The sequence below is a fragment of the Aethalodelphis obliquidens genome, unplaced genomic scaffold (assembly GCF_003676395.1).
Source record: "Aethalodelphis obliquidens isolate GAN/ISIS:26980383/991018 unplaced genomic scaffold, ASM367639v1 scaffold2, whole genome shotgun sequence".
Classification (NCBI taxonomy): domain Eukaryota; kingdom Metazoa; phylum Chordata; class Mammalia; order Artiodactyla; family Delphinidae; genus Aethalodelphis; species Aethalodelphis obliquidens.
Window position 1 is genome coordinate 37,773,703 of NW_020837946.1, and position 26,482 is coordinate 37,800,184.

General features: G+C 42.1%; 1 protein-coding gene across 4 annotated transcripts in view; it reads left to right on the forward strand.

The window, feature by feature from the left end:
- ANKRD44 (ankyrin repeat domain 44) overlaps positions 1-26,482 on the forward strand; it is a 320,445-nt gene that overhangs the window by 140,031 nt on the left and 153,932 nt on the right. For all 4 annotated transcript variants that reach the window (XM_027125234.1, XM_027125206.1, XM_027125223.1 and 1 more), the window contains exon 3: positions 21,493-21,571. In XM_027125234.1, the coding sequence (XP_026981035.1) occupies positions 21,493-21,571 (79 nt within the window). The remainder of the gene's footprint in view (positions 1-21,492; positions 21,572-26,482) is intronic.

A 26,482-nucleotide genomic window follows, 5' to 3' on the forward strand; every position in this document is an offset into this window, starting at 1 on the left:
CGTTATTAATATCGCTGTGGGCACAAGGAATTGGAATGGTGTTAGAACGATTTTCTCCGGGGAAGAATGCATCATGACAACATTTTCCAAAGTATGTTTCTCAGAGGCCACAATAAATTTGACTAGTGTTTAGAAGGGGGAAGAAAGATATTTTGTGGCTAAATAAAATTGGGAAGCACTTCTACTGCAAATTTCCTTGTTTTAGTGATTTACAATGTGTATTGCTATATTAAAGGCTCTGGGAATTCCTGCCATAAAAACCTGTTTAACTTTCTTCGACACAGTGTTTCAAATTCACTTGGCTTCAAATGCCTACTTTTTTTTTTTTTTTTTAATTTTAATGTAACACCTGGAACCAACCCTCAGAGCCAATGGGATATACTCACACTTCGGGATATCATGTTGTAGAATGAGAGTCGCTGGAATCGTCTCTGTGGCAGTGGTTCTTGAACTTGAGTGTGCATTAGAATCCTGGAGGACTTGTTAAAATACAGGTTGCTGGGTCTCACCCCCGTAGTTTCTGATTTGGGAGGTCCAAGGTGGGGCTTGAGAATCTCTTTTTCTAATCAGTTCCCAGGCAATGTTGTTGATGCTGGTTGGGGGCCACACTTTGAGAACCACTAATCCACGTTCAAACTGGAAGGAAACAAAAGTTATGGGGGATGGGGGTGGTACCACAGGTGTGCTGCTGTACAGTATACGAGTTAGTGTACTTATGCAAGGTGTACTGATCAAACCTGCTGTGTGTCAGGCACCATGCTAGGTGCTGGAGATGATCCTTGCCTTCAGGAGCTTACAGTATAGTGGAGAGATAGACAGTAAATGGCTAAAGGAAATGAGTCATAGGTCCATATGAATTGAGAAGACTTCTGTGAAGGAAGCCAGCAGTGTGTGTGCTATGATCCTGAATAAAAGGTGGTCGAGAAAGAGCTCTCTGAGGTGGCAGGGACATTGCAGCTGAGACTGGCCGTGAGAAACCGGGGGGCCATGAGAAGATGGGGATGATGTTTCAGTCTGGATAAAGCCATGAGCAAAGGCCCTGGGGGGTGGTGGGGGGGGGGAGAGAGTAGCAAGTTCTGGGAATGGAAAGAAGGCCAGGATGGCTGGAGGACAGTGAGAGAGAGAGAGAGAGAGAGTATGGAAGAAGAAGAGGTTGGAGAGGAGACCAGGAAGGGCCGGGTCACTGGAGCTGAATGAGGCAGTTTGGGTTTAATTCTAAATGCGAAAGGTTCTGGTGACTATTGTAAACAGTCACTCTGGGTGTTGTGTGAAGGAAGGATTGTAAGGGGAAGAGTAAAAGCTGTGAGACCAACAGGAAGACCATAGCTGGAGTCAGGGTAGAGATGATTTGCCTGGGGTAGGGCAGTGGTGGTGGTCAGGCAGCCACATACTCATGAGCTCTAGGGGGCGCCACTGACAGGGATTACTCGTGGCTGTTAGCAGTGGAGAGATGTAGATTGCTTCCCAGCATATCTCGGAGGTAGATCATCCCGGATTTGGTGATGGGTTAAGTTGTGAGGGGCAAGGAACAGACAGGTGCCAGGAATGACTCCTGAGCAACAGAGAAGGGGAAGAGCTGCAGGAGTAGGAACCAGTTCATTTCAGAGAGCGAGGAGGGAACTAAACAGTTACTTTTCAGGGTGACAGTGAAGTGACCACAGCCCATTATTCTGCAAATATAGTAATCGGCTGTTTGCTGGTACACAAAAGAAATGATATTGGGGTTTAATAAATACTCTTATGAGAGAGTTGCTCTATATGTTGTGTATCAGTGGTTGCCTGGTAGCCCAGAATTAGAAAACAAATAAGGCCATTTAACACTAAGCATAATGTTGTCTTTCTCTAATAACTCAGAGAGCACTTCAGAACCTCACAGAGACTGTTACTATTGCTGTGTAACAAACCACCTCACAGCTTAGTGGCATAAAACAGCCATTGTATTATGCTCATGGATTTTGTGGGTTAGGAATTCAGACAGGGCACAGCGGGATAGCTTCTCTCTGTTCCGTGGTGTCTGGGCTCAGCTGGAAAGACTTGTCAGCCGGGGGGACTTGACAGATGGGGGCTGGAATCATCTGGAGATGTCTTCACTCACGTGCCTGGCAGTGATGCTGGATGTCGGCCTGAGCACCTCCACGTGGGCTCTCCACATGGCCTGGGCTTCCTCACTTCTTGGCCCCTACACGATCGTTGAACTTCTGACATGGCAGCTCAGGGCTCCAAAGGCGAGTCATCATTGCAAAGATCTTGAATGTTTGAATTATACGAAACAGGTTGCTGAATTCATGTTCTGTTTAATAGAATGCTAGATTAGAAAGAGATTGCTTTGCTTGCATGCTGCCTCAGGGATAATTTGGGAAGAAGAGGCTGCTTTAGGGAAAGAGCTGGCTGTTTTGCATTAGAACAGATGACAAGGATATTCTCGCTTTGGCTGTGAGCCAGTCATGTGATAAACAAGTATTTTTCCAGCCTCTTCTACTTGCCCAGCTCTCAGGGGTGAAGCAACCAAGCATAGTTCATGCTTATCGGATAATAAGAGGATGTTTATAAACTAGGACATAGAAGAACTGGTTTGGAATGATTTAAAAACATTACGTGGATTCAGATTTCTCAAAACCTCTATTCATAGATCCATTCTGGTGAGTTTCATCCATGAAGTAGCAAGGCACAATGCTTCCTTAGAAATGGTTCTTGATGCAGATCTTGGGTAGCCCTTGATGACTAGAAGACACCAGTCTGAGTTGGATGGTCTAACTCTAAGATAAAATCCTTGGTCTAAGGCAGTAGATTCCAAAAAGGGGAGTATAGGCCTCCCAAGAAGTGTTCAGGTTGATCCATTGAGGGCAATGGAATACCTACCTCTATTTCTTAAAAAAAAAATTTAATATATTTTGTGTGTGTCTTATAGAATATAAAATATGTAATGCAGGTATGAAATTTATGACTGGTTAATTAAAACAATAATTTTGTGCTCAAAAAGTTGTTTTTTGCTGATGGAGTACAGCTTAAAGGCGTGTTTTATCACATTTATTCCTTGTTGCTAATGCTTTTCAAACTTTATTACGAAAATCACCTAGAGAAACTTATTTTTCTCAGCTCAGTGCAAGAGTGATTAGAATTTGGGGAATTGATTCACACTAAGCTCACAAGAGAATGATTTATCAACCAAAATGCCAAATTTATTAATTTCCAATAGCTGGGAAACTAGACCTATCATTGTTACACGTTATGCTTTTATTCTTGGACAAAGTGATTTATCTCAGGATATGAAGTATCAGAAAGCTATGTGTCTTTTAGACACAGAACTGCATTTTCTGAGCTTCTCTAATGTTTAGGGCTCTTCTTACCTATGGCCTCCTGGTTACCACTTCCTATTCCTAGCTCACCTGGCTCACAGGTGCTCACCCGGCTCACAGGTGCTCACCCGGCTCACAGGTGCTCACCCACGGGAAATGAGATGCAGCCTGTGACCCACTCGCTGTGGTTGGTGTTCAGTCCACCTTTCTGGCACCCTGGTAATTATAGGTGCCTGTGGCAGCAGTCAGATTTTGTTCACCAAAGATGGAAAGCTTGTCTGGTCAGCTCCTCTGTCAGGTGACACCTCCCACCATGTTGTCATATTTTGATTTCGTTCATCTGATCCTGTGCATCTCCAGTCGCAGAGTCTACTAGAGAGGATGTTTGTCTGGCCCTTGGACATCTTGATTACCCTGGAATTTAGGTGAGACTGGGTGGGACACCTTATCCTTCCCCACCTCTGTCCCACCTGACTTCTTTCCCTCTTCCCATCAGCCAACCAGAATGGGGGAAGGAGTAAAAACATGGATTACATAATACAGGCAGTGTTTGTTGAGTGCTAACCATACACTAGCAGCTGTGCTTTATTAGCATCATTTGATTCCATCTCACAAATTCCCATTTTACAGACAAAGAAATGGAGGCTCCAGTAATTCGCCTGAGACCACATGGCTCTGGGTGTCAGGGCCGGGATTGGAACCAGATCCCTCTGCTTCCAGAGCCCACTGTTGCACTGTCATCCTTAGAGATGGCTAAAATCCAAGGCAGAATCAACTGAGTACAAACAAATTTCAGGGACCAGGGAGGGGAGGAACTACTGCTTTTGAGAGATGTTGCTGGGAAGGCATTGCTGAGAGGGCCTGGAGGAGGTTGAGGGCTGTGCCTTCTAAAGTTGAGACATCTTAGGGGTGGAGAGACACGGGGGAGGAAGGCGGTTCTGGTTAAGAGGCAGACCTGATTGAGCAGAGGTCTGGGGCCAGGAAAGCCAGTGCTCTGGGGCTGAGAGGGTCCCTTGGCAGGGAGTGGGGGTGAGAGGTATGCGGGGGTTGGGGGGGGGCGGGTAGGGGCGGGCTGCAGGGAGGGGAGCAGTAGGAGGTGAGAGAATCCTGCGGCAGGGCGACCGTCACCCTCCCATAGAAAGCTGCCTCTCCGATTAGGGATGACGTCATCACTGCGCATGCCCACTGTGGAGGCAAAGCCTGCCCTTCCTTCTTCCACCAAGAGACCACGCTGCGGGGAAGGGCTCTCTAGAGAGCTGCTCTTCGGCTGGAGGAAGTGCCTGACCTGCCTGACCCCACAGCGTGGCTCCGGAGAACCAGACCGAGGGAAAGGGCTTCCCGTGTCAGGCCGCCTGGGAACTCCAGGAACACAGCAGCTGTACTTCCTTCCCTCTTCCCCACACCCTTGACCTCGTGCTGCCAGAGAGGGGTCTGATACCCAGACACAGCTGGTAGCATCTGAGACCAGACCTCCAGTGACCTGAGGAATGTGGAAAAGTCCCCGCTCAGCCAAGTTGGAAATCAAGTCGGTCTCACCCCTGAATAAAATTTCCCTAGCAACTCCGGTCCTAGCTGAGGGACATGGCTGGACTGGGATGTGGGTCCCCCAATACACCTCAACCTTTTTGGGAAATCCATCCTTCTGGGAAATTCTTGAGGGATTGAGAAGCGGTGGGTACTACCTGTGACCCACTTCCTTTACTTGTCCTTCATAAAGCACTTTGAAGGACCCGCAGCCCCGCTGTAATCTCTTCAGCCGTCTCCTTTTAAGAAACAGTGTTGGTTGGTGTTCTCCGTCACCAGCATGCCTCCCCAGCACTGGGCCTGCACTGGCCTGTTAAGGTGACCAAGGACTTCCCTGGTGGCGCAGTGGTTAAGACTCCACACTCCCAATGCAGGGGGCCCGGGTTCGATCTCTGCTCAGGGAACTAGATCCCACACGTGTGCCGCAACTAAGAGTTCGCATGCCACAACTAAGGAGCCCATGTGCCGCTACTGTGGAGCTGGCGAGCCGCAACTAAGGAGCCCGCCTGCTGCAACTAAGACCTGGTGCAACCAAATAAATAATAAAAATATATAAATTAAAAAGGTGACCGGCCCACGCCTTCTCCTTTCTATGCCTGTCCCAAACAACTAGATTTCCTATGCCTGGAACTATCCACACTAGTACTTTCATTTTAATAGGAGCCTCTAATAATTTCATATACAGGTTTGGGTTAGCCAGAGACAAGGAAATACATGTTCCACATTTTTAAAAAATTCAGTTTTGGTCCCCTAGTTCTACAAGCCACTGGGTTCCCAGGAACTGGTATTTGTTGACTGGCCGTGGACATGAATGTCCCTCTCTAGGTCTTATTGTCTCACAGAAACCAGAACTGCACAGCAGGCAGCCCTCACTGGAGGGGGCACAGGTGAGCTTTATTGATAAGAAACGAGGCTAGCTGAGCCTCATAGCTTTTTGTTTCCACCTTCTTAGCAAGCCTTCTCATCCACTGGGTGAGTGAGGTACAAAGTCAAGGCCCTATTTTGAGAGCAACAGAATGGATAGGAAGTCTGAAGGGCTGAGGGGTCCTGGAATGGTCAGACAGCTTTGAAACAAGGCCAGCCCCGACCTGTGATGGACTGAGGGGGTTGCTATCGTCAGTCAGTGTTAGAGGTGGATGAGAGCCACAAACAACCATGCCACACACCCATCCAGACTCTTTGGCATCCCTATCCCCCTGTAGACAGCAGTTCTCTGCCTCACCACAGAAACCTGCAGGCTACCCTCATCCAGACCCTTTTCTTGTTGGAGTTTAGGTTTTGATAGAGTCTAAAATAAATCAAGACATGACTCTCTCTTATTCCTCCAAGAAATGTATATTGAGCACCTACTGTATGCCAGATGTGGTACTAGGCTGATACAGAAATGAGTAAGACTATCTCTGCCCTGAGCTCACAGCCTGGTTAGTAGGAGTCAGGAAAAAAGGAGGGCAGACAACCAGCCGTGATGGTGCCACGAAAGAAAATTGTAGAATAGAGGGGATGGGGTACAGAATCAGAAGAGGTTTCAGAGGAAAGGTCAGTTGAGCTGCATGTGAAAAGACTCTCCCAGGCAACTCCAAAAACCCAAATCAGGGGCTCCCTGTTTTGTGATATTAAAATAAATGTTGCCTCATGTTACGTCAACTGTCCCTGCTTCTTCTCAAGAGGGAATGTTTTGTGTTGACTGTCTCAACGCCCTCACACTTCCACATCCTTGCCAGCACTTGTTATTTGTGGTCTTTTTGATACTAGCCAACCTCATGTCCTCTTTTGCTATCTTGTCATTATTTTATAATTCAATGGAAAAAATAATAAATTCTACACAATTTTAACGTGTAGACCGCTTTCAGAAACACATATGGTATGCAAAGCAAGATCATTTAAATTAAAAGTCATTCCCTTCCATGAATATATAAGGTCAGTAGAGAAAAGATAACACTTGCAAGCAAGGAAACCAACCAAATATGTATTAGTGTTTAACCCATCCATGGAATGCCATATCCCCATGTCCTGTGGTGTTGAATAGGGTATTTGAGATCTTCTGGGGGAAGACCCCATTCTTGCCTTCTGTATACTCTCAGAAGCCAGATTTTCAAGTGAGGATCCTAAGGGGCTCTTAACTCATGTGAAAAAGTACTAGTTAGTCTGGAAATACTAAGCAATTTGAAGTTGGGGGAAAATATCCCCTATAGTCCACGGTTACAAAGGCCAGTTGTGTCCCCAGTGACCTTTTTCTCTGATGGTTGTTCTCAAGTGGTATGGGTTTTTTTGAGATTGTTCTGAAGGTGGAGCGATGCATCTTCTCTTTCCCTTGTCTCCAAGAAGTGCTGTTATGTAACCATCTCCACGTTCTGGGACCACTCACATCAGTCTCTAATTAGAGGGCTTGGGAGGCCTGCCATCTTGCAGCCTTCCCTCGCTAAGCAGAATGCTCTGTATTGAATCATTGCAGTGTGTTTGGCTTTCCGTACTATTAGCTCAATTTAGGAAGGGCGTAGATGAGTGCTCCTTTGCTTTTTGTTGTAGAAAGTGGCCCCCTGTTTATTTTCCTGAGTACCTTTAATGATTCTGTGGTGGCTTTACTTCTAATAAGTTAGTAAGGGAGACTTTGATTAATAGCGTAGGTGTCTTGGATAGCAAAACTCTCCTGTCAAGTGTCAGAAAGGTTTAGTGAGCTTTCTAGCTTGGCGATGCCTCGTTCGAAGGTTTTCAGCTTTGGGGGAGGAGAGAAAGGGCACAGCATCCAACCCCCAAGGGCAGCTCCCATCTGTCTAGGTTGCTGACTCTGCTGAGCTACCGAGACTGGATGAGAAAGGAGGCCTTCATGGCAGCAGGGATATATTCTCAGCAAGGGTTTAGAGCTGCTGGGGGGGGGGGGGGGTGGGTAGGTGTTTTAGGTGGTTCCACGAGAGGAAAAGACTCCACTGTGGGTCCCACGAGATGAAGGACGAATTATGCGAGGCCCGACTCTGGAGTCTGGGAGAAGCTTTGGTTACTTTGGTTGAGGTGGGACAGGTAACAATGGCCAAGCCCACCGAGTTGGCTGCTTTAGGCCGGAGAGGAAGCAGGCAAAGCACTGCTGTGGGCCAACTTTGAGCAGGCATTGCCAGCCCTTCTTCTGGTAAACAAATACCATTTCTTAACAGTAAAACTGTTTCCCCAGAAACTGTTCTGAATCTCCTTATTTAGTCTAATCACCAAGGGGAGCTAAAAAACCTAGGATAAGCCACAAAGATGTCAGTAATAATAGTAAGATGGCTGATATGTATTGGACATCTGATCTGTGACTGCAAGGGAGGTGATCCTGTTTTCATTTTACAGAAAAGGAAAATAGGTCTCAGAGAGGCTGATTTATTTGCCCAAAGTCACACAGCTCCTAAGTGGCAGAGGAGGGATTCAAAGTCAGGTCGTTCTGACTCCAGAGTGTATGTTCTTTAGGCCACAGGAGGATGCCTCTAATGAAAGTGTGTGTGTATGTGTGTGTGTGTGTGTGTGTGTGTGTGCATGCGTCCATCCCTATCCTGCAGGTCACTTGACAGGAAAGGTCAGAGTAGGACCAAAGGTCCAAAGTGCCGTGAGGAGGGTGGAAGCAGGTTCTTCCTTGGTGAGGAATTCGTACCAGCTAGTACAGCCCTGTGTAGTATTGTGAGAGAACACAGAGAATGTGGAATCAGGACACCCAGAGTCACCAGAAGTTGGTGTGTGACGCTTGGCAAGTCATTCAACTCTCTAGGTCGGCCTTGATTGCTGTCCTGTTAAATGGGGATAACAATACCTACTTGATCAGTCTCCCTGACTTTTCCCGTGATGCATTGTGTAGGATGATGCTTTGGCGACTCTGTGGAGCATTATACAAATTACGGTTTTTCCAGGTTTATTCATAAACATAATATTTTGTCATTTGCAAAGAAACACATTTGCATATCAATTATTTAAAACCTTACTACAAGATAACGAAGGTTTTTGGACAGGAGATAACGTCCAGTGCTTTGATATTTATATTTAATTACTTATAACTAGCTCTTGTTAGAGCAGGCCTGTTTTTTTGTTTGTTTGTTTGTTTTGTTCCTGTTTTGTTTTTTTAATAGGAAAGTCTTTCTTATTTACAAAAGGAATTCTGGTTTTTCTGTTTCTAAACTGTGTTAATATAAATCTTGAAATACAGGCAAAGAAAGAAGAAAGTGAAGAACACCCATAATATTCTTCACCCGGAGGTTATCATTGTTAACATCCTGGTTTATTGAGCCAATCTGATATCTTAGGTCCTGATAACTACATTGGTGATTTTTATAATCGGTATTGTATATTAACTCAGTTTCTATAATATCCACCTGGAGGCTGAAAAAAAAAAACTTGTAAAGAGATACTAATCATTTTAGTTAAGATGCTTTTTTTCTTTTTTGTTATGATGATTTTTTGTGGACCACAGAAACTGTTTTTATAAGCTTTTGCGGTTAATTCCCCTCCCACACCGCCAAATAAAAAAGAGAGATAGCAAGAAACAGACCCAGTAACTAAGAGTTATTGTTGTGTCCAGAGTAGCTTCCTTTGAGCATTGTCTCCTTTCATGCCACACTCCTTCTTTCTCTGTTTGCCATTTTCTAACACTGCCGTAAGTGTGTCTGCTCTTTGTTGATGGGTGTGATTAATCTAATATTAGTCCACTGTGGTAAATAGCCCATTGTCGTAAATAGCCTGGAGCCAAGAAAGTGAGATTCTTTGAGGTTCTGTGAAGGCAGGGACCCTCTCTTGAATGCTGCTGCATCCCAGGACTGAGCATTGTGCCCAGCACATAGTAGGCTCCAGTAGATATTTTGTCATTTGTATGAATGAAAGGTTCCACCACTGCCATTAACAGCTATGTGACTTCGGGCCAATCAGTTAAATTCTCTGGATGTCTGTAATACCCTTCCACTTTAGATATTTTATAATTCTAGGCTTCCTCTCCTGAGATTTTGATTCTGACACTGTGTGGTCATATACCTGATGACAAACTTTCACCATTGCTATCCCCTTAAAGATGTGAAAACCTAGCAACTGCCTTCTCTCCATCCTTTTATCAATAGGAGATAATTTTCCAAGTAATGAACTGATTTCTTAGTTATCTGCCTCTCTTATTAGACATCTTTGTTTGTTGAAGAAATTGGTTAATGATCTAATTAAAAGAGACAGGAAGCCTGGGGTGGGGCCCTAACAGAAACTAGACTTCTCATGTCATTGGTTAGCTCATTGGAACCAAGGTCAGTTCCAAACTGTGGGCTCCCTTAAATATCCTTAGCAGTAAAACTTTCCCACCGTGTATACAAGAGTTATGGTTTCTCCATGAGAAACTATTTACCCAATGCATTAAGTTTAAAGACACTGCTTCTTCTTATACTTGGGATGCTGCACAGAGCATCTGTGAACTTTATTAGCTTTTAGGATGCAGGGGGAGGTAGTGCTGGGAAGATCTGCCTTGGTTTCATCAGAAGCTCTGGATGATTGCCTTTGCAGTGGGTGGATGTGTATTACTGTTTCACTGGCAACAAAACCCAAGCATGTTGGCCGGTTTTCCAATCTGTAGGACTAGAGGACTAGAACCCTTTTCTATGTTCTGTTTCCACTGACTCTCAAGAAATGTTTCTGGCCAAATGAAATCAGGGCAACAGAATAAATAGTTGATGCCCCATCAGTTTCCCCAGGCAGAGTCTGCCCTAAAAGGACTTCTGTCACTTGGGAATTTCTGAGTGCTGTGGTAAGATCCCAAGGGTGCTCTGGTCATCTGCTGGTGACATGTTGCAGTGGACCCACAGGTTAGGCATAAATCATTCACTTTCATACTTGTACTTAGTTTTCTAGATTTATTTTTCTACATCCTTACCCAATACACATTTGTCAAAGGTTTCATTGAGGAAATGTAAATGTCCTAAGAGATTTTGCAGAGAAATCTTGCTTGTGCCTGTTTTTAAAGCATATAGACTTTAATCCAACACCCCCTTCTTTTGCCAGAACTTCACTTTTATGTCTATACATGAGCAGGACATAACATGAATTGCCTCATTTCCTTTCATGACTTTGCCATTTCTTTTCTTCCTCGTAACTGAATTGTTGCGTAGGTGTATTTTTTTAACTCTTAAATTTAGACTTCTTTGGTTATGCAGAAGAGAATATGTTTCATTTGCCTGCTTGTGTATTTTAAAAGCAGCTTTATTGAGATATAATTGACATACAGCAAACAAAAATTTGCAGTTTTGACATGTTTACACTCATGAAACCATCACCACAATCAAGATAATGAATACATCCATCACCCCCAGAAGCTTCCTTGTGCCCCTTGGCAACCCCTTCCTCCCACCCTTTCCAATCTCCCTTCCAGCCTCCTCAGGCAAACCCTGATCTGCTTTCTGTCACTGTACATTAGTCTGCATTTCCTGGAATTTTATGTAAATGGATTCATACAGTACATACTCTTTCTTGCCTGGCTCCTTTCATGCAACAAAATTACTTTAATTCATCCATGTTGTAACATGTAGCAATAGCTCATTCCTTTTAACTGCTGAGTAGTGTTCCATTGTATGAAAATACCACAGTTTGTTTATCCATTCATCTGTTGATACAGATTTGGATTGTTTCCAATTTTTGACTATTAAAACAAAGCTGTTACGACTTGTGGCTACCAAGGGGGAGGGGGCTGAGGGAGGGATGGATTGGGAGTTTGGGATTAGCAGATGCAAACTGTTGTATACAGAATGGATAAAGAACAAGGTCCTACTGTATAGCACAGGGAACTATATTCAATATCCTGTACTAAACTATAATGGAAAAGAATATGAAAAAGAATATATATAATATATACATAAGTAAAAAAATATATATATATACACATAAGTGAATCACTTTGCTGTACAGCAGAAACTAATACAACATTGTAAATCAACTATACTTCAATAAAATAAATTTTAAAAAATAAAGCTGTTACAGGCATTCATGTACAGGCCTTTGTGTGGACGGATGCTTTCTTTTCTCTTGGGTAAATACCTAAGAGTAGAATATCTGGATCATATAGGTCGAATGATCAATGTCATTGAGCATTACTTCATGTGCTTATTTGCTATCTGTATATCTTCTTTGGTGAAATATCTGTTCACATCTTTTGCCTACTTTTTGATTGGATTGTTTTCATATTAGTGAGTTTTGAGATTTTTTGGGTATATTTTAGATAGAAGTCCTTTATCTGATATATACTTTAAAATATTTTCTTTCACTCTGTGGCTTGTCTTCTCATTCTCTCAACAGTGTGTTTCAAAGAGCAGAAATTATTATTTTTGATGCAATTCAATTTATCAATTTGTACTTTTATGGGTCACGCTTTGGTGTTATATCTAAGAAATCTTTGTCTAACCTAAGGTCACAAGGGATTTCTCCAGTGTTTCCTTTAGAATTTTAAGTTTTACATTTAGTTCTACGTTCCACCTTGATTTAATTTTTGTCTAGTGTGCAGGGTTTGGGTTGGAGGTTTTTTGTTTGTTTTTGCTTATGGCTATCTAATTGTTTCAGTGCCATTTGTTGAAAAGGCTGTCTTTTTACCAGTGAGTTGCCCTTGCACCTCCTTTGAAGATCATGTGTTGTCCATATATGTGCCTTTGCACCAATTCCAAATTGTCTTGATTACTGGAGGTTTATGATAAGTCTCAAAATCAGGTAGTATTCATTCTCCAACTCTATTCTTCTTGCCTACTAGTACTTTTTACTTATGAGAATTTTGTTCTTAGGTCTGGAGTATTAGGGCAAGAGTACCAATTCTAACAAACAATAACTTTCACTTTGTTTACTTATAACTATTCAGAGAGTCAGCAAGAGCATGAACAATGGAATCAGATCTGGTTCTGAATCCTGGTTCTGCCACTAATTAGCTGTGTGACTCTGGTCAAGTTACTTATCATCTCAAAGTTTCAGGCTCCTCCACTGTAAAACAGGGATGATAATATTTACCTCACAGTATTGTTTTAAGGAACAAATTAGAAAATATAAAAATCTCTGATATAATTTTTGCTTAATATACATTAATTTAGTTAAAAAATTAATGCAATAAAATATATAGTATTTAGTTACCTAAGGCACATATAATCAAAATGTCTTTGGCATTCTCATTTCTCTTATTTCATCTTTTTTTTTTTTGGCCACACAGCTTGCAAGATCTTAGTTCCCCGACCAGGGATCAAACCTGGGACCTGGCAATGAGAGCACCAAGTTATAACCACTGGGCCAATTCCCGCCAGGGAGTTCCTATATTTTATTTAAAGTCTTTTAATAAGACTTTAAAATCTCATTTTAAAGTCTTTTGAGTGATTATTGTTTAGTTTCTATAATTAGGTATAGTTTTGAGGTTTGAATTTGAACTTTTTTTTTTTTTTTTTTGCGGTACGCAGGCCTCTCACTGCTGTGGCCTCTCCCGTTGCGGAGCACAGGCTCCGGATGCGCAGGCTCAGCGGCCATGGCTCACGGGCCCAGCCACTCCGCGGCATGTGGGATCTTCCCAGACCAGGGCACGAACCCGTGTCCCCTGCATCGGCAGGCGGACTCTCAACCACTGTGCCACCAGGGAAGCCCTGAACATTTTTGATATAGCAAAATGTACTAGTGTTTCCCATACATCTGTGTTACATTCAGATGGATGGGTTGAAATACCAACAGAGTCATAGTTGAATGAGGTTGTTCAATGGTGCGGGTCTATAGGGGCAGAGATTAACCATCACTTTTGAGGCATAGAAAATTCCAGCCAAGGAAAATCCAGCTCCATGGGATCACTCATGCATGGAAGAAGAATGACGATTGTAAATCTGAATTTTTCTCTTATGGTGACTTGGGGTAGACATTGACCCATCTCTGCTGTGTCTAGGTGAAGGCATAACGAGTTTTCATTGAAAGTTGAATTAAGCAATATTTTAAAAAACCCTCCGCACATCATAAGAAAAAGACTAATAACTGAATTTGGAAATGGATAAAGGATATGTACAGGCAGTTTGCAGTTGAAGAAGCCAGAACTTTTAGTAAACATATGAAAAGAATCTTAACCTCACTTGTATTTAGTGAAATATAAATCAAAGCCACAATGAAATACCATGTTAGGTATATCATATTGGCAAAGAGTAATAAGGTGGATAACAGCAAATATTGGCAAGGATATCAGGGATAGGAACTAATTAATATTTGACTGGTGGGAGTATAAATTGGTGAACCATTTTTTGAAAGCTATTTGTCAATACCTAATAAAGTTGAACGTGAATATTCCCTAAGATCCAGCCCTTTGATTTCTTGGTATCTGCTCTAGGGAAATTCTCATACATATTCCCAGAGACACATGTACAGAATGTACATTGCAACATCGTTTGTGGTAGTGAAGAACTGAAAACTGCCTAACCTAACATGTCTCTGTTTCTGTGTCTCTTTCTCTCTGTCTCTCTCTCTCTCTGTCTCTCTCTCTGTCTGTCTGTCTGTCTGTCTCTCTCTCTCTCTCTCTCACACACACACACACACACACACACACACACACGTTATTTTCAAGACCATTTGCAAGTCACAATACTCATGACATTTTACCCCTAAAGCTATTTTTTAAAAACAGAGTTCTGAAGCAGATGTAAAAAATGTTAACATGTTTGACATGTTTGATTTTGCTGGTGGGAACATATGGATCTGGTATTTTCTGTACTCCTCTGTATTTGTGAGATGTTAAAAAGAGACATGATTTTTGTTTCCCTCCTTTGCTTTCTTTTCTTCTTCACAAATTTCTTTTAATTTCCCACCTTCAGACGAAACATCTTTCCCATTCTGCATACTGTTTGATTTAAATCTTTAATGTGTCTTTGGCTCTTTTCCTCATATGATTTGAAGTATCTCCAAGGTACATATTTTGTGTCCAGAGTTCTTTAGATATCTGCTTACTTCTAGTGATCTCCGTTCAATATCACATACGCTGGTTGGGCCTAAGTTGTTAGTTATTTCTTTGCTTCTTTGGTATTGGTGGGAGTTTGAGTTGACGATTGGAACTTAACTTTTGTATTTCATGACAGGAAAGGTTTGCAGAGTTTGTTTTCTAATATTGCTCCATCTGCCTGTCTTGGTATATAAGCTATTTCTTTGTAGGGAGGGATGTTTGTTTTAGTGTATGACAGATACTTACAATGAAGATTAGATCATGCACTTCTAGCTGAGAATTTCCAAAGCATGTAATAAACAGTTCTTAATCTTCAAAAGAGAGGCTTGGGGTGCCCTCTCAGTCGGCCTGCCTACACAGTATTTTCAGCTGCCAGAACGGACTCTCTGCCCATGTCAAGCTCACTTTACATGGACATACTTCTAGTTCCCTATTTTCTTTCATCTGCTTCTTTGGTAAACAGACGACAGAAACTTCCTCTGCCTGATCTTTCTGTGACATACTGCAAATTTAGCTCAGACGCCAGCTGGCTGTGTGTCTTTGGCTATTCATAGAAAGGGAGGGTTTACCTTCCTTCCTTCTGAAGAAACCTGATTTTTTTCCATGGGTCCGAATCTGTTTGCCAAGGGCTATTTGGAATGGGAGCTCCTGGGGAATGGGAAAAGATCTCTCTTTTTGTGGTACTTGAACAGTCTATTTAAAAACTACATTGATGAGTTATTTCTAATCTGTGCTTGCTTTTGAATTGTTTTCTCCTCTTGTATTCCTGGGTGTTGTAAAGACCCACACAACCATTCATGAGCTATTGGTCATCACAGAGAATCCACTTGGGTAACAGAAGTGAATGCAAATGGTGCAGAACATGTAGCTCGGCCACTCTGCCCGAAGGCTACTCTGGTCCTAGCCTGGTCCTAGATTCTGATTTCGATCCAGAAACTACCCCTAAGGCAGCCTATAAGATACAGGCTGGGCTCTGTGACTGACCTGCAAGTCTGACCCAGGGCTTCCAAAGTTCCCATTTAAGCTGGAGCCAATGGGGCCTCTCGAGAGTCCTGGGCAAAATTTGTTTACTTCCCAGTTCAGGAGAGACTTTTTTTCTTGTCGGTTTAGACTTCCTGCCCAGGCTTGGTCAGAATTGGACAGGTTTTGGGGCAATATTTACTACAACATTTGTCTCAGTTTATTTTCACAAATGTTTTTTTTTTTTTTTTTTGTGGTACGCGAGCCTCTCACTGCTGTGGCCTCTCCCGTTGCGGAGCACAGGCTCCGGACGCGCGGGCCCAGCGGCCACGGCTCACGGGCCCAGCCGCTCCGCGGCACGTGGGATCCTCCCGGACCGGGGCACGAACCCGTGTCCCCTGCATCGGCAGGCGGACTCACAATCTCTGCGCCACCAGGGAAGCCCCACAAATGTTTTAACATCACGAATATCAGTAATTACCATGTCCCTGCTTTTGTTTCTGTTCTGATGTCCTAAATTTGGAAACTGGTAACTGGACTGTGTCTTTAGGGTGAGGACTGGATGTTTTAAATTTTCCATTCCTAACGTCTACCACAATGTCTGGGAGATAATACCTTCTCAATAAATGTCTGTGCCTAGAAAATATGGCTGAATAAATGGTTGTAAAACATATCCCAAAGTCACTGTACTTATTTTATCCTTCTCCAATTTTCTTTTTTTAACTTTTGTTTTCATCTCTCTTAGACCAAAGCCTTACATGGTTTCTAGCATCATTTGTACTGCTTCCTGTAACTCTTCCTTCATACCTCTTCCCCCAAATTTTGTTCAGTTAAAAAAAGAGAAGGTCTTGTTTTCTCCCTTGGGCTTTGTCCTTCATGTTTAAATGATTTTAGACATTACTCGTATCTCTGTCTGCTTCTTCTATAATATTATCTCAGGCTCTTGCTGGCTGTTATGCCTGCTAACCTGGCTTATGGGAAATTAATTGTTTCTGCGTGGGTCTGTGGTTTAGGCTGGTGAGCTCATCTGCAGCGGGGGTTTAATGTGCGGGAATCCTGGATTGCTTGGGTTGAGGGCACATCTGTCCAGATAGATTTTGTTTCTTCTTCTTGGCACCCTAGGGGTATCCTTGGCTTAGAACCAATTTTTATGCCGATTTTTTAGCTTGAAAGTTTCTAGACTACAAAGGTATTGTGAATTCAAAACCCCAAACCACACGAGGGCAGACTCTGGGGACGTGGGTGCTCAGCGGGGACACTTTTGTTCTTCCACCAAGAATCTAGGCCAAGGCATCGCTTTGCCATCTGCCCATGGAGTGTCTGGCCTTTTCTCGAGCCCACCATTGCACTTCAAGGATCTTTCTTCAAGACCACTTCATGGGTCTTCCAGTTCCAGTTCTCTACCTCACCTCCCATCCCTGAGCAAGTGTTCAGTCCCAGGCTCCTGGGGTATGACTTCTCCCTGCAGGGTAATAAGCTCATGTGCTTCCAGCTTTGGTTCTCACTTTACTCTTCATTTCTGGTCCCAGACTATTACTTTAACTTACTGTAAGCTCATTTAAATGAATGTTTACTATATGTGTGTCACATTTTCCCCAGAATCTCTTAGGGATTATAATGGAAAGTTTTTTAGACTCTCAAGGCAACTTCTAAGATGATGTTATTACTTCCATCTTTATAAAGAAAACAGTTTTAGGTTGGTAGCCAACACACCTAATTCTTTGACATCAGTTTGCTGTATTGGGCAAGTCATATAATCTAGGGGTCAGATTCCCTATCTTTTAAATAGTGGTAACAAGACTTAACAACACAGTTCTGAAAGGTGTGTCTCCTCTGATAGGGATATTATGAGATTTAAGTAATAGAAGACATGAAAAGACATTTTGAAAAAAAATTAAAAGCCCTGCATAAGTACCAGATAGGTTTTTTTTTTTAACATCTTTATTGGAGTAAAATTGCTTTACAATGGTTCCGCTTTATAACAAAGTGAATCAGCTATACATATACATGTATCCGCATATCCCCTCCCTCTTGTGTCTCCCTCCCACCCTCCCTATCCCACCCCTCTAGGTGGTCACAAAGCACTGAGCTGATCTCCCTGTGCTATGTGGCTGCTTCCCACTAGCTATCTGTTTTACGTTTGGTAGTGTATATATGTCCATGCCACTCTCTCACTTCGTCCCAGCTTACCCTTCCCCCTCCCCGTGTCCTCAAGTCCATTCTCTACGTCTGCACCAGATAGGTTTTCTTTCTTCTTTTAGATGCCATAGGGGTATCATTGGCCTAGGACCTATTTTTACTAGTATTATTACTAGTATTCTGTTTTCCCCAGAGCCTTCCCCCTCCTTCTTCTAGCATTGCATCTCCTACTCCATTTGTCTAGCTTATGGCAAGTAGAGTGGCCCTATACTTAGGCAGAGGATGAACTGCAGTTGGTGAAACCTGGCTGGTTTCACCTTATTGGGTATGGTGATGAATGTGGCTCTGTTATTCACCCCTCAACTCATGATCCTGTACATCACTCGGGTTCCTTGCTAGAGAGCAGGTGTTGGTCAGTAGTAGTAATGCATTGTTATTTTGGATAAGGTCTTAATAGCACATGAAATGATTTATATGATTCTGCTGCTTCAGCGAACCAAACAACTACTTCCTGAATACAGATCTTCTCTGCAGTTACCTGTCTATGGCTTGTCACTGAAGGAGAGTGTCAGTTGGCATAGATGTTCAGGAAGCTACAGGAAACCTTTAAATGCATATTAACAGGAACACTGGGATTTACAATCAAGGAGTTTTTACAATATGATCTCATGTAACACACCCATTTTATAATATAAAAACTTCAGTTTGGACAAGTCGTGTTATAAAAGGGGCCGCAGAATGAGCAAAGCCAGTTGTATAATGATGGACCAACCAGATTTGGATATTGGTGTTTTCTTGGCTTTTATTTGAGGCCAAGTTCTCAAACAGAGCATTGACTTTGCTTCAGGTCAAATTAAAGTTATAATTTGCGTTGGGTTAGTCCTTGTTTAAATCACTTAGGTGAGGTTTAATTTTTGAACAAAACTCTGGAACCAGTTCAATTCATGAAAGAACATATAATTATATAACTTTTATCCTAAGGCCCAAGAGATACTTTTCAGTTGATATAATGAGGATTCAAAGGGAATATGAAGCTAAAAAGGAAAGTGCTTGTAGAAATATCAATAGAAGAAATAGAAATAGAAGACATTTGTGAAAGTCTGGTCTCAGTTATTTGTATAGTTCATTGCACAAATTAATACACTTGATTCTCAAAGAAGCAAACATGTTTTTAAATACTGAAACTTTATTTTCACAGAAAGGATGATATAGCAATAAGGGGGTTAACCATGGTTGTATATCTTACTGAATTTTCCAAGGCACACCATTATTTAATATGGCGTAGTTAACATGACTGCCCTATTTCCTCTTATCTGTAGTGACTGCCTGCAGCATACCTAGACAACATAAATTCCCAGCCAACTCAAACCCCCTCTTTTGATCCACTGAAAAGTTAGTTAATCCACTCATAAAACCTATTTACCAGACCTCCTAACAAATAGACGGGTCTGAAGATCAGTTCTTGTCATGTTCCCTGCCTGCCATCTGTTTTAGATATTAGTGAGTCATGAAATGCCTACAAGCTATGGTCTGAAAGAGACTGAGAGCAGAGGGCCTGAACTGTCCGCAAACAGAATAACAGAATCCTTAGGCTACAAAGACTGTTAGGTATATTGTCTAATCTAGTGACGATAGGAATGATGATTCAAATCAGTAGCGAATCCACAAATCTCGAAACTAAAATGCATGCTAGTTTCAGGAGGAACCTCTAAGATAGCATATAGGCTTTGGTTACTGTTGTTATGGGACAGTTGATGGAAGTTTGTGGAAGAGACCACACACATAGACTAGTTCAGTTTGGTCAGTTTATGCTGAGCCCCTACTGTGCTGCTACTGTGGGGAGAGAAGGGAGTAAGACCTGTTCTTTACTCTATGAGAGTTCTCAGTCTTAGAGGAAAGATGTAACCAAACCAAACTTGGGTCTGCTCACCTACGTGCAGTAAAGACCATCTACTGATACTGGGCTGTAGCGAAGGAAGGTGCAGCGTTTATCACAAGACCAAGCGAGGGGTACTTGCCTTAGCAAGGGGTGGCTAATGCTGAAAATGCGTGCACTCCTCAGTGGCTTTCGGGGAAAGGTTTTTAAAGTCAGGGTGAGGGAGACGGTTTTGGGATGTGTGACCAACTTGTGGACATTCTTCTGATTGGTTGGTGGTGAGGTAATCGGGAATCAACGTCATCAACCTTCTGGTTCCAACTTATCTGGGGTGTACGTGCTTGTGGTCAGCATGCAGTTAACTTCTTCCTCTTGGTGGGGGTTTCAGTATCTGCAAAACAACTCAAGGATGTGGCTCAGGATATTTCTATAGCACTTGAGGAGGAACTAAAGGTCCTAGACTTTGTTTAATGGCTAAACTATTATTATTTTCTCTTACTTTTCTTTGTTTCTTTCTTTCTCACTTCTTTGATTAGATTTATTCTTTGGAACTCGGGGAAGGCCTAGGAGGCTAAAGTTTTTCTACAAACAAGAGGCAGGTAGAGGACAGGGATGTGGGTCCTGTCCCGGGAAGGCCCCATAGGGTCCTGCTGGGTTACAGTATCGCCCAACTATCTATGCTGTGACAGTAATGGCTACTACGGAGCACTTGCTGGGCATGCGCCAAGGCTCATGCCTGCCTAGGACTTATTTACTTACGTTATCTTGAATGTTCTTATCAGTTCTAGGGAGAGACTATCATCTCCAGTTTACAAATGGGAAAGCAGTATTTCTTCCCCTGCCTGTTAGCATGCTGCCTCTCAGCACAATATGTTAAATGCCTTGCCGAGGACTGAGGCTGGAATCTCAGGCGAAGGTCTGAGACTGAGGCGAAGGTCTAATCTTGACTCTGCTATATACCTATGGGGTCTTGAGGACATTTCTTAATTTATTTGAGCCATAGTTTCTCATCTGTGAAACAGTAATATCTACCTCACCTCTCAGCTTCAAGGTCAACATCCTCTGAAAGGCCTTACTCAACCACTCTAAGGACTCTTTTTCCCATCTCTCCAGTCACTTGATCTCATTATCCTGTTTTTATTTTGTTATGGCCTTTATCACCATCTGAAAGGATCTCATGTGTCATTGGCTTACATGACTATTGTCGGCCTCCCCACATGATTGTGAGTTTCATGAAGCCAGGGACTGGGCCTGTCGTGGTCACCCTCCCTGTCCCCAGAATTTGGCTTCTGGCACCTAGTAGGCATTCAATAAGTACTACATGAATGGGCAGTGGTCTAGGCAACAGTTGACGGAAAATGTCCTTGTGAACAATTCCACTAGGTTCTCTTAGAAAGAAAATAAATCATTGAAAGCTTTGAACTATGCTGTTAAGGTAGGTAGAAAGATTTGAATTTTTTTTTTTTTTAACCATACTGAAGGTTTAAAAATAAGTTGAATTTCATCATCCAGTGCATGATGGTCCATCCTTGACCTGAACTGGGCTTCAATAAAAGGAGCAGGGAGGCAAATACAACACACAGACACAGAAATCGGGATCTTTCGTACACGTGACTGTGGGAGATGCTGAGAGAAATGTGTAACCAGAACTCACCTGAGTAGGTGTTTGGCCTTCACTCTCTGTCACAAGCATTAATCTCAGAGTGAGTGACATGTCGTACTATAACTACAAAAGATACCTCCGGCTGCCACTGACTTGTTTATCTTTGCCATTGTTTCAGGATTCTGAGAAGCGAACCCCGCTTCACGTGGCTGCGTTTCTGGGAGATGCAGAGATCATTGAACTCCTGATTCTGTCAGGTAAATATCAGCTGTACTTAAAAGTCAACTGCAGATAAAAATTTAAATGACCAGTTTACTGGACTGACTACTACAATGAACCCAAACAAAATTTCTTTACTGTGCTCGTGGAAGTTTATTTGATCACGGAGTTTATCAGTAGACAAGGGACAATGAAAGACCTTCTTCTTATTGAAAAATGACTTCTCTAGTGAAACTTTTATATTGCTTTGAAAATCTGATTCCTGACTGTCTAACCAGGCCCAGTATTGTAAATGAATTCAGTACATTTGGATATCTTTTAATTTTTTTTCATTGTAAAAAAAACAAAGAACAAACAAGAAATCTGTTTTCTTAAGGTCTACATGAACACATGTAAATGTGTATGTGTATTTACACATATTTAAATTGCATTACAAAACAATACTATGTTTTGCTTATGGATACATGACTGTAATGCTATAATCAAATAATAAAAATATGGAAGGAAAGGAAACATATCCATTTCTGGATAGTTGTTACCTCTGAGGAGAACAACTGAGTGAGAAATGTCTTCAGGGGAGGGTATGAAAGAGACTATAACTCTGTAAAATTTTTTATTTTTTAAAAATTGGAGTAAATATGGCCAACACATGTTAAATCAGATTTGTGTGTGTACTGGTCTTTGTGATATTATTCTCTTTAGTTTTCGATGTATTTTAAATATTTCATGAGATTTTTAAAATGTCAGTGTTTTCATTTTTGGAAACCTGTATGCTTGGTACATCTCACCAAACAGGTTTCCAAAACCAGTATGTGCTTTCTCCCTTGAGTATTTGCTAGACAAATCCCCAGAATGAATCTGAGCACGTGCACGTGTCTCAGTGTGGATTGTATGCAGGCCAGCTGGCTTTCTTCCTCCTTCTTTTGGTTTGGGGAGATTTGGATCTGGAGGCAATGCCTCTTTCCACAGACCATGCAAAAGGCCTATAATAAGGTTTTACCTTTGTATGCAGTAGGGAAACTGTAGAATTCTAAAGTCATCTATGCAAAGGTAGGAACTGACATGGTAATTCGAGCAGATGTGGAGAACATTATGAAAAAGGAGCAAGCATTGTGCTGTGATACACAAAGAAGACTCACGTTGCCCTTATTTTTGTTGAGTTTGTGTCCTTGAGGTGGGTTTTCCCAGGAAACAAATATTTTGTGCCTTACAATGTTTGTGCCCCGTGCTCTTGACAATCTCGTGGAACTTAAGTTAGATTCCACGTAGTACTTCTGGTGCTCTTGAGAACAGGCCTTCATTCTGATGATTCTAAAGATGTTTCAGGGCTGTGTTCCAAGCAGAACATGTGCTGCTTGAGGTTGGCACAGTCTATGGCTAACAGCCAGCGCACACCTGGCTGGTCGCCCCAACAGTAAAAATTTGGCCCGTGGAAAATTATAGGCAGAATTGGTGAGGGTGAAAAATAAAGAGTTTTGTGGTATGACACCTAATGGTCCCGACCTGCTGTACTCACCATCTAAATGTTGTATTAAGAGACAGATCTGGGTCTCAGAGGAATGTTTGATTCATGAATGTACAAATTCAAAACCTTGTTTTAGATCCCCAGCTTTGGTTTTTTGGTTTTTGGTTTGTTTCTCCACATTCGAAGGGGAAGGTTTTAATTCTTCAGCATGAAGCACCCATCTGTTTTTTTTTTCAGGCATCTGGGGCCTGGTGATCAAGAAACTTGATTTCACCTCCCCTTCACGTGGGCATGGAGTACACCAGGCTCTTTTAAACGGGGCTTATTCAGTAGAGCCGGGAGAAACTGTTCTGTATATCTAGATCTGTACACCTGTTCTCTTAGCCCAGTCATCTAGGAAGAATCACTGGCTATTAATGTCTCTAGTATAATTTTGGGTGGCACATGCTATGGAATTTTTCCTTCTTCCCTCATCAAATTAGGAAGACCAAGGGCATGGGAGAGCATTGGGAAAGTTCTTTAGAAATTTTATTCAGCTGTGGAAACTTAGGCGAATTCTTGGAATTCTCATGGTTTTAATTTCCCCAAAAGGTCCTTTATTCAATATGTATATATTCTAAAGAAATGTCATTGTAAGAGCAATGATTTCATCTCTAAGCTTACATCTGGCAGCTGACCCTTTAGGGAATCCAACCAAACTGTTTTCCAATTTAACAATGAATGAGGTGCTAACAATTCCCACGTTGGACAAATCACTTGGCTTTGCCAGAATTGCCCATTACAGCTGTGTTCTGCATTGTTGTATTAACTTACAGAGCACAGTGTAACCCAAGCCCGCTAAATTCCTACTGACATTATCTCCTGTTAGCCAGGCAGATGGAACCCTGAACGCCTCTGAGCAGACAGCGAGGAATTTCAGGCCTTGCAGATTTCCTCTTCTTCTAACTGTCAGTCCACATTCTGGCTTTGTTTTCCCCACCTGCTTCTAGCTTCTGTTTTGGAACTGGACGAGTCAGGATTAAGGCAAATACAAGGTCAAGAGCTTGCTAAATCGTTTGCCTGGAGATGGATGAATGAGATCAGTGTGAACCAATCAGTGACCGAGAGTTAAGAGCCTAGGCTTGAGATATAGGAAACAGAGCGCACAGAGAAACAGCCACAGTAACGAGACCCTGTAGAGAAACTCTGGAGACACGCAAGGGTTAGGGAGTTCTGGGCTGAAGGAAGAAAACCAGAAGTACCCACCCTCTAAAATGGGAGTGTTTGTGAGGGTGTTTTTAATTTACTAATTAAAAATAGTAAATTTATTAGAACATAGGCCACCAAACAAGTGGTATTCCTGTAAAATTATTTCCTGTGATTGTTCAAAATGTGATTACTATTCCCAATGCAAATTGCCTCCAGAGCTGGTAGCAGGTCATTCTTTTGATTATCTCATGCATAACAAATATTCATCCTTTGAGGTTGGATTTGATTTTTTTTTTTTGGTCTAGAGAAAGAGGGGTGATTAAATCAGTCAATGCTGATTTTGGCCTCCAATGTAGTGCAGTTATAAAGTAATGGGCCATTTGCGGATGGGTATATAAACTGGTTCCAAAGGCAGCTCCAAGGGGAGTTTTTAAAATGCTTTGGACAACGCTACATACATGGAATTATCATACACTGTTCCAAGGTCATTGCTTTGAAGGACAGTGCTCCTGGGCTGTAATAAGATTTGGTCTGTTTGTTTAAAAAAAAAAAAATCAAAAGCAAGCTGATCTCACTGTATTATAATCATACTTCATATGATCTTTCTTTCATATTTCTTTTTCTTTTAAATTAATTTGTTTATTTTTTTGGCTGTGTTGGGTCTTCGTTGCTGTGCGTGGGCTTTCTCTAGTTGTGGTGAACGGGGCTACTCTTCTTTGTGGTGTGCGGGCTTCTCATTGTGGTGGCTTCTCTTTGTTGCAGAGCGTGGGCTCCAGGTGCGTGGTCTTCGGTAGCTGTGGCACGCGAGCTCAGTAGTTGAGGCGCACAGGCTTAGTTGCTCCACGGCATGTGGGATCTTCCTGGACCAGGGCTCAAACCCGTGTCCCCTGCATTGGCAGGTGGATTCTTAACCACTGCGCCACCAGGGAAGTCCCCATATTTATTTCTATAATTAAAAGCGAAACATTGGCTAAACCCTTCTTAAGAGTCAGTTGTTCTCTCTGGCCTGTAAGAGTTTTAGTCATTTGGTCTACCTTTTTTCTTTATTCAACTTCTTCCTAGATGACAGGGCTAAGAGAACAGAAATACTGCCTCTGGAAAAGATGCCCAGAGTTCTCTTTACTCCTGATATCTATGAAAATAAAATCAAGTGTTAATAGGGATAAGATTAAAAAAAAAGGTACTTAATTTGTAATTAGAGTTTATGCCTGATAACTTTTAGTTGTGTCTTTGTTTCTGCAGAACCAGCATAGCCTAGTGCTTTAAAAAAAAAATGATAAGCTTTAAAATGTCCTTGGGGAAAAAGCATTTGCCTTTAAATCATGAGACATGCAGACTCTGTGTCCTTCAGTGCACAATGGTGCCCGACAGGCAGGTAAATAACATGAAGCTTCCTTTAGAAAAATCAGTTATAAATATTCAACTCAAAACCATCTGATGTCTCCCTCTGACACGTAAACAAGACTCTCAGACAGACGGAGGAAGAGGATGAGGAAGCCGGTCTCACGGGATGACACTGATGAAATACTGCGTCCCCATTCAGATAACTCTGCTTTTGTCCTCATAATTTTGTTATTCTGGGAGAGGTTTCCTTGGCAGCTGCCTCTTCAGCCTTTTGGAGGAGGATTAGTAGAGGAATGGAGGACTTAAAGGGTGACTGAAAGAATCTACTTCCTAGATTTCTAATTATCTTTCAATTCCTCAAGTGACCCCAAAGCTGCACGAACACAGTGCTGGTGTTTGTTACACACGGGGCATGTGTTGCTGTATGCTGCACAGCGAGCTCAGGGTCAAGGTGGAGGGATGAATCGGGAGATGGGGATTGACATATATACGCTAATATGTATAAAATAGATAAGTAATAAGAACCTGCTATATAAAAAATAAATAAAATAAAATAAAAAAAATAATAACAATACAATATGATTGTATACATATAAATTATAAGAAAAACATAGTAGAAAAATAGGAGAAATAGGCAAAGAATATAAATAAATGGTTCTCAGAGAATGAATTATAAATGACCAGTAAACAAACATATTAGAAGATGCCCAACCTCCCTGTTAAACAGGAAACACAAAAATGTGAGACCATTTTTCTCCAATCAGATTTGCACGATTTTATTTTATTTCTTTATTTTTGGCTGCATTGGGTCTTCATTGCTGTGTGCGGGCTTTCTCTAGTTGCAGTGAGTCGGGGCTACTCTTCGTTGTGGTGCGTGGGCTTCTCATTGCGGTGGCTTCTCTTGTTGCAGAGCACAAGAGCTCTAGGTGCGCAGGCTTCAGTAGTTGTGGCA